Source organism: Leucopleurus acutus (assembly GCF_964270905.1).
Source record: "Leucopleurus acutus genome assembly, chromosome: 12".
Taxonomy (NCBI): domain Eukaryota; kingdom Metazoa; phylum Chordata; class Mammalia; order Artiodactyla; family Delphinidae; genus Leucopleurus; species Leucopleurus acutus.
The window spans coordinates 80,574,789-80,583,379 of NC_139154.1; the positions used below are offsets into that span (position 1 = coordinate 80,574,789).

At 40.5% G+C, this 8,591-nt stretch overlaps 1 protein-coding gene across 1 annotated transcript in view; it reads left to right on the forward strand.

Moving 5' to 3' along the window:
- Positions 1–3,727, forward strand: part of B3GNT2 (UDP-GlcNAc:betaGal beta-1,3-N-acetylglucosaminyltransferase 2) — a 29,973-nt gene extending 26,246 nt beyond the window's left edge. The window contains exon 2 of the mRNA XM_082851654.1: positions 2,083–3,727. Within this exon, the coding sequence (XP_082707780.1) occupies positions 2,092–3,285 (1,194 nt within the window). The 5' untranslated portion in view covers positions 2,083–2,091 and the 3' untranslated portion in view covers positions 3,286–3,727. The remainder of the gene's footprint in view (positions 1–2,082) is intronic.
- The last annotated feature ends 4,864 nt before the right edge of the window (positions 3,728–8,591 follow it).

The following is an 8,591-nucleotide window of genomic DNA, read 5'->3' on the forward strand; positions in this document are numbered from 1 at the left end:
ATTGAAATTTTAGAAGAATCAGTGTTTATTAACTGCAGCCCTCCCCCCCAAAAAGAAACCCATTTTGTTCTAGAGGTCAGAGAAGGGTGGCTACCATTTGACATGGTGGTCTTAGAACCCCCATCACCTTGGCTAGGATTCCAGCTCTGCCCTTAACACAGTTACTTCTTTAAATCTGTTTCCTCAGGTATAAAATGGGAATAAAAGTAACAATACCTTCTTCAGAGACTCCCTGTATCAAGATAATGCACCCTGCCTGAGAAGCAATACTTCTTTGGGATTCTTTTCTGAGGATGAATTCTCAGCTGTAGAATTAACCTGATAAGAAAATTCTTTTTTTTTTTTTTAATTTGTTTTTGGCTGCATTGGGTCTTCGTTGCTGTGCACGGGTTTTTCTCTAGTTGTGGCGAGCGGGGGCTACTCTTCGTTGCAGTGCGTGGGCTTCTCATTGCGGTGGCTTCTCTTGCTATGGAGCACGGGCTCTAGGCGCCTGGGCTTCAGTAGTTGCAGCACGTGGGCTCAGTAGTTGCGGCATGTGGGCCCTAGAGCTCGCGGGCTTCAGTAGTTGTGGCACGTGGGCTCAGTAGTTGTGGTGCCCAGGCATAGTTGCTCTGTGGCATGTGGGATCTTCCCGGACCAGGGCTCAAACCTGTGTCCCCTGCATTGGCAGGCAGATTCTTAACAACTGTGCCACCAGGGAGGTCCTAACCTGATAAGAAAATTCTTTACCGAGTATTGCCATTCCACTTTTTGGGGTTGTCTTTTAATGTCAAGCTTATCTAACTGGTTGTGCTTGGGCCATCTGTCTCACTAGTGTTAGAACTCTGCAGTTACAACCCCAGCAGACCATCTCATTACTCTTTCTTTGTTCTGTTGCCTACAGCCTGAAATCTATTCTTGGCCTTTGATATTTCACTAAAATGTCATTTTCATTTCTCTTTTCCTTCTTGCTATAAACAGCAGGGATCTTAAGAATACAGTTTGACTTTTGACAAATGTATACACTCATGAAACCTCATCCAGATCAAGACATACACAGTATATTTCTATACCCAAGAAGGCCCCTTCTGACTCTCTCCATTCAAAACCCCTACCCCTATCACTTTCAGATTTCTAGGGCCTAGATTAATTTTGCCTTCTTGAACCTAACATAAATGGAGTTTGAGGTCTCTCTCTCCCTCACTACACTGTTGTTGCTTGTAGCAGTAGTTTTCCTCTTTATTGCTAGGGGTTGTTCCAGTGTATGAATATAGCACAGTTTCATAATCCATTCTTCTGTTGATGACATTTTGGTTGGTCTCAGTTGTGGGCGATTTGGATGAAGCTGGTATGAAGCTGGTTTCATCTCTCTGAACATTCAGTGTGGTTAGTGTCTCCTCCACCTCCTAACCCTGCAGCCCTGGGCAAGTGTCTTAATCTTTCTGCCTTGGTTTCCTCATCTGTAAAATGGAAGGTCAGGAAACAATTCAAGGTTGTGGCCACCATTTAAAAAAAAATAGAGTAAAATAGGGGATCAAAGTAAATGACATGGAACTGCACATGTTGCAGCTCACATAAATACAGTTACGTGTGTGTGCAGGTATGTCCATAATAACAAATATAAACTGTATTTGTTATTATGAATTGTGAGCACATCCGTTTGCAGCACACTGATTTGTATATGTCCTTGTGTAAGCAAGGAAGTTGAAGCACCTGTGAATTATCTAGTTAATGCATATCTTTGCCCTCCGGTGTCCAAAACAGCCACAGCGTTAAGGGTCATTTATACACAGGTAGCTATAGGCCAGCCACTGTTTTAAAAGCTTACATATAAAGGCATATAGCTCTCAAAACCGTCCTATGAAATGGGTTATTTATCCCCATTTTACAGATGGAGAAGCTGAGACATTGGTTATACAACTTGCCCAAGGTCACAGAGCTTGAGTCTAGGATGATAGGGCCATGATTTGAACCCAGGCAGTGCAAGTCCAGAATCTGTGCTCTAAACCGCTATTCCGGGGGACATAAAAGAGGCAAGTGGCATGTGAGCAAATGCAATTAATAATAATCTAATCAATACAATGCTCCTCTCTTTTATTTCAGATATGAGAAATGAGTGTTGGACGTCGAAGAATAAAGTTGTTGGGAATCCTGATGATGGTAAATGTCTTCATTTATTTGATTGTGGAAGTCTCCAAAAGCAGTAGCCAAGAAAAAAATGGAAAAGGGGAAGTAATAATACCCAAAGACAAGTTCTGGAAGATATCTGACCCTCCCAAGGCATATTGGAACAGGGAACAAGAAAAGCTGAACAGGAAGTACAATCCCATTTTGAACATGTTAGCCAACCAGACAGGGGAAGCATACGGATTTTCCAACATAAGCCATCTGAATTATTGTGAACCTGACCTGAGGGTCACATCAGTAGTTTCAGGTTTCGACAGTTTGCCAGACAGATTTAAAGACTTTCTGTTGTATTTGAGATGTCGAAATTATTCACTGCTTATAGATCAACCTGATAAGTGTGCAAAGAAGCCCTTCTTATTGCTGGCGATTAAGTCCCTTACTTCACATTTCGACAGAAGGCAAGCAATTCGGGAATCTTGGGGCAAAGAAACCAATATGGGGAACCAAACAGTGGTGCGAGTCTTCTTACTGGGCCAGACCTCCCCAGAGGACAACCATCCTGACCTTTCAGATATGCTGAAATTTGAGAGTGAGAAACACCAAGACATTCTTATGTGGAACTACAGAGACACCTTCTTCAACTTATCTCTGAAAGAAGTACTCTTTCTCAGGTGGGTGAGCACTTCCTGCCCAAATGCTGAGTTCGTGTTCAAGGGTGATGATGATGTTTTTGTGAACACCCATCACATCCTGAATTACTTGAATAGCTTATCCAAGAACAAAGCCAAAGATTTGTTTATAGGTGATGTGATTCACAATGCTGGACCTCATCGGGATAAGAAACTCAAGTACTACATCCCGGAAGTTGTTTACACTGGCGTCTACCCACCTTATGCAGGGGGAGGTGGATTCCTGTACTCCGGCCACCTGGCCCTGAGGCTATACAATGTAACTGACCAGGTCCTTCTCTACCCCATCGATGACGTTTATACTGGAATGTGCCTTCAGAAACTTGGCCTCGTTCCAGAGAAACACAAAGGCTTCAGGACATTTGATATAGAAGAGAAAAACAGGAATAACATTTGTTCCTATGTAGGTTTGATGTTGGTACATAGTAGAAAACCTCAAGAGATGATTGATATTTGGTCTCGGTTGCAAAATGCTCATTTAAGTTGCTAAATTATGTACAAAACTAAATTTTGCATAGAAAGATGTATCTCGAATAGTTCCCATGTTGTGTTCTCTCACATTAGAGGTAATTTCTATGTAAAACCATCAAAACTGCCTTTATGAGTAGTATCCATATGAGGGCCTCTAAACCTTTCAGTGTAGTACTTTCTGAAGAGGGAAAGCAAAAGATCCTAATTTTTATGTAGGATATGACAGGACGAATGGTTCTGACCCATCCTGCTGGCTAGTGGTCATTATTTTCTAACTTGTCCCCCTTGTCATCTGAAATCATGTTTCTGGAATCTGATCGTGTTAAGTTATTTTTGTTTTGCCCTCATATGATGGTAATCCTATTTCCCATTATAATGAGTGAATTATCTGCAATTTAGGTATTCATAAACCTACTGGCTACAAAGACACTGTTATATATGACTCAATGCTTTTTGTGAAATGGAATTACATTTATTCATGAAATTTGGATGAATTTTTTTAAATAGTCTGGAAAAGTTAACTTCTGTTGAAATTTCCTGCTGCCCCAACATTTCCTTGGGTTAATCTAATCAGTTTTGCAAAATGAGAATCACCGTGTGACATTCATCCAGTTTATCTTGTTATGGTCTTTTGGTCATAATAAGGAGGAAGCTTAACTATCTTGTATTTCATTTGCTGGGTGGTATCGTGATAGTTCTCTCTTTTTTAGTATTTGAAAATAATGAGTATGATTCCATAATCTTCAAACTGAAGATTGAATTGACCCTGGTAACCATATTGTGTTTATGATTTTTCATTGTGGACCAGGAAAGCGTATGTAACTTTTGAACTTTAAGTGAAAAGATTGAAGTTGCAGACCTTTTTATCAGTGGTTTTTCAGTTTAAAACTGCAGAATTCTGTTCTTGCCACATGATTACGTGTTGCTTATACAAAATTATTATCCTGAGTAGTGACTGCTTTCCTGTTTCAGTGTAGAAGTGCCTGTGTTTTTATTTATTGTTCAGATCAAATACCAAAACATTTTCTTAAATATATTTTGTGTAATATTTTATTTGTATACAGTGTTGTTGATTAATTATTTAACTAGAGCATGGTATTTTAAGTAGTAAGTATAACATATGTTAAATAAAGTTAATTGTTATTTTTGAATTAAAAAATTTGGGGGGGGATATGAACTAGAATTCTGCCAAACTGTTGCTTATATATACTGTCTTGTAACATGCTTTCTTGAGACATTTTTGTGTTATAGATATGAAGATTCTTACCAGATGTGATACTGGGGACTGTAAGAAGATGGAAATAAAGTCACCATATTTTTAATTGTCACGTGTAATGTGTAACCTATAATCTCTGTTTCCAGCATTTAATTACAATTTCCCCAAAGAGGCCATTTTTTTCCCCCAGAAACTATTACAGTAATATTGAACTATACCTTTTCATCTGTCTTTGTATTTAAAATTCTTAAAAGTGCTTTCCCATGTAGAATCTTTAGGGAGGAGTATGAATACTTATTTATGCTTCCACTTTCAGTGAGTATAAAGGATTTAACTCTTTATACTCACTGAAAATGGAGTGAGTGGAATGGAGCAGCGTCTTAAAGATTCTATCATCCTAAACCATGTCCATTTTGGGGTTTGTATCCACGGTGATGAAACATGGAGCAGCTTTGACCACTCAAGTTTCTTTCCTAGACTTTTGTTGAGAAGAAACTGCTAAAGCTCAATTAAAAACAAGTAGGCATTGGATGAAACTCCAAAAACAGAAGGATTAGTGTTGTGAGAACATGTATGTAGCACACTGTCCTCTCCTAGTGGGAATGTTGAGGCCATACATGTGAGCGAGTATGAGGGCACAGATACTTGATATGGGTTTGAAGATTTGTAAGCTTGGTCCTTCTAAAGGGTTCATGTGCCTGCATCTGATCTCTCTGCTCCAGTGGTTGTGAGTAGAGGGTGGTGGCCACATCACCACATCAGGTTTAGAGACGAGTAATGAAGCTCTCAGAGCATTCATAGGCATTTGGTTCACAAATTGCTTGTGTCCATGTAACTTGACCATGTGTTCTTAAGTAATAGATTTCTCCTCTGAGGAAGATTTAATTTTTTTCTTTTAGGGAGTCTCCTTCACTGAGATTTCAAGTCTACAGAGAAAGAAGAGATGTAGCAGGTTTTGAAACATGTTTGGAGGACCACTGAGGGCCTTTGGTGAGCCTCTTCTTGACATGTGCCATTATTCGAACATCAGTCCTTGGTGCTGACAATGTCTGGTGGGTGAGATGCTCTCTGGCTCTTCTTTATTTGACAGAAGCTCTCATGCAGTTGTCACCTGAGCCCACAACACTGGTCATCGACCTCATGGGATGACCCTTTTCAGCAAAGGGATACTAGATGTTACAGCTTTCCACATGCTTGGGCTCAGTGTTGGTACTGACTGATCCCGTGCAAGGGCTTTTGGTGCCCATGAGCTGGATTCTCACCTGAGCTTCCATCTCTTGGATATAAGCATCACAGCCTAATTCATTCTTGGAGAACTGTTCAATAACTGAGGCCGCAGTGGAAACTGCTTTTTGGACCTTTTTTCATGGTTAGTCCCAAGTCATGTTGTTTTTGAGTTTGAGGGTTTTTGAGTTTGAGGGTCAAAAAGGCTAAATGAGCATTGCCAGAGTTTGGACTTTTCATAAACCCAACCACACCTTAAGAGGAAAAGGATGAGAGAGACCAGAATGGCTCATTTCCATCCCTGACCCTGCTTTCCTTTCTTGAGTTAGTTGAGAGAGAATGGAAAAGAAGGGCAGGAAGTTTGAGTCTCACTTGAAGTTGAATCCAGAATTAAAGGCACCCAAAGGGTGACCACCTCCTACTTTTCTACTCCTGATTGGTATGGTCTGGAAGTCTGATGTTCTGAGTTATCTTGTTTCCCTTAGATGCAGGAAGGGAGAAAGCATTTATGAAGGTAAAGCATGGCTTATTTTCACTTCCAGGAAAGCTGAAATGAAAGAAGCCTTTACTTGGGCCAAAAGTTAACTTTTCTGTGATTTGCCTTAAGAAAAATGTCAGATGAAGTAAAAATTCTTGTTTAGAACAGGAAAGTAAATACTTCATGTGCTGGGCTGTCTAGATTATAGGACAAATTCATTTTTCCTTTATGTTAATTCTATATTAGTTTTATTTTTTACATGCTAGGGTCATCTGCCAAGTAATTTTGAAACTGAGCTTTACCTAATTAGGGTTAACAATCTGAAAAATTAAAATATTTATCATGATTTATTTAGGTTTCAATACACTTGAAAGTTTTTTTGCCCTTAGTATCTTCTTTTTTTTTTATAAATGTATTTATTTATTTATTTTTGGCTGCGTTGGGTCTTCATTGCTGTGCGCGGGCTTTCTCTGGTTGCGGCGAGTGGGGGCTACTCTTCACTGCGGTGCACGGGCTTCTCATTGCGGTGGCTTCTCTTGTTGTGGAGCACAAGCTCTAGGCGCGCGGGCTTCAGTAGTTGTAGCTCGCAGGCTCTGTCGTTGTGGCTCGCAGGATCTAGAGCGCAGGCTCAGTAGTTGTGGTGCACAGGCTTAGTTGCTCCATGGCATGTGGGATCTTCCCGGACCAGGGCTCGAACCCGTGTCCACTGCATTGGCAGGTGGATTCTTAACCACTGTGCCACCAGGGAAGCCCGCCCTTAATATCTTGAAAGGTGGAGGCCAAGAATGAGGCATTTTTGTCTTTAAGGAGGCCCTAAAATCTTGTTTGTTCACATCACATATGAAATTCCATATTTATTAATTGTAAGATTCAGTACTTTTTATATACCACTAAAAAGCCCAATATGATTTGTATCAATTGTACAATATGCCTCAATTGCGGGGGTGTTAAAAAATGAAATATTACATCTTAGAATAATTGAAGTACTGCATTAGTGTGTGTGTGTGTGTGTGTGTGTGTGTATGCCCTTAAATTGAAAGATGAAGCCTCATTTAGGTTTATTTGAAAGATGGAGCCCTGTTTGGGTTTATTTCCTGCTTCTCTCACTTTAATCTGTGTTTAGGAATTTTCACCCAAGCAACCATAGTAGTGGCTTCTGAGCTTTGGCAGTTGTTTTCTTCCTGTCTGTTGTGCATTGTGAAAGGGAATGTATTGATTGCGCTGAAGCAGCAGAAGTAGAGTTTTTAATTTGATTGTAATCCAAGGGCTTATTTCGAAGTCAGGGGCCAGGCGGTTGAACAATGGTGCTTGCAGCTTCCCGACAGCTGCCCTGTATCAGGGAAATGCTCTTTCATCCTACGCAAGCAGTAAGCCGGCCACATGAAGAACTTGCATCCTCAGTGTCAGCATGGGCTCACTCATTGCTCTGGAATCCTACCATCCTGTATACAGCCCATCGCTAGCCTGTCTTCAACTAACACTCTCTTCTACCTCATCATCCAAGCCCTTCCCCAAATTGGCTTTCCTAACCATTCTATTGAAAGGCCATCAGTAACTCTGATCTTGGTACCAACTTCAACCACCTCTTCTTTTAAAATAATTATATCAAAATAAAAAGATATTATCCTACCCTTGGTTGGGGTTCTTCCAGAAACAGATCTTAAAGAGGAGGATTCTAGGTCAAGTTAGTGTTTTGGGAAATGCAGGTGCATGGTCCATGGTGAAGTGGTGTTGGGAAGGCAGACAGCCAATAGGAGTGTGTGTTAAGCCAACAGGCACCATGGAACTGGAGCTCAGCCCCTGGGGCATCTCTGAAGAACAGTCCAGAAAACTTGCGTCAGAAGGACCCCTCCTCCATCCCTGGCGGGGGGTAGAGGGGCTGGGCTATTTTTTGTAACAGTTCTATTGAGACATTCAAGTGTGCTACGATTTTGAGTAGATTAGGGTTGTGCTGTAACTATCATTACAGTCCATGACAGAAACAATTTAGTTTTCAGTCATAACTGTTCTATTACTTAGCCCTTTACAGAAATTATTTATTTTTGGCTATGTCTTTTACTTTTTAAAAAAATTTCCAAAGCAATATCTTGTTCTCTGAATGCTCCTCTTTCCATAGCCACCTGTTCTTTATGGATGCAATGACTTCCTATAAGAAAATAAATTAGACTTTTATTTTGATAATCCACAGATTTTCTAAGGGCTTGGTTATGAAGAGAATATTAAGTGATTATTTGCCATTTTTGTGAACGAAGGATTGAACTGACTTTATAAGTTCCTGAGAAAGATTTCTTTTTCAAGGCTATTCACCCAAAAGGCCACTTCCCTGCATTTGGAGTGAGGGTTTGTATGCGTGTGTGTCTTGGTTTAGGCCGATGTCCTTTCAGGGGCTGAGCAGGTGGGGAACAGG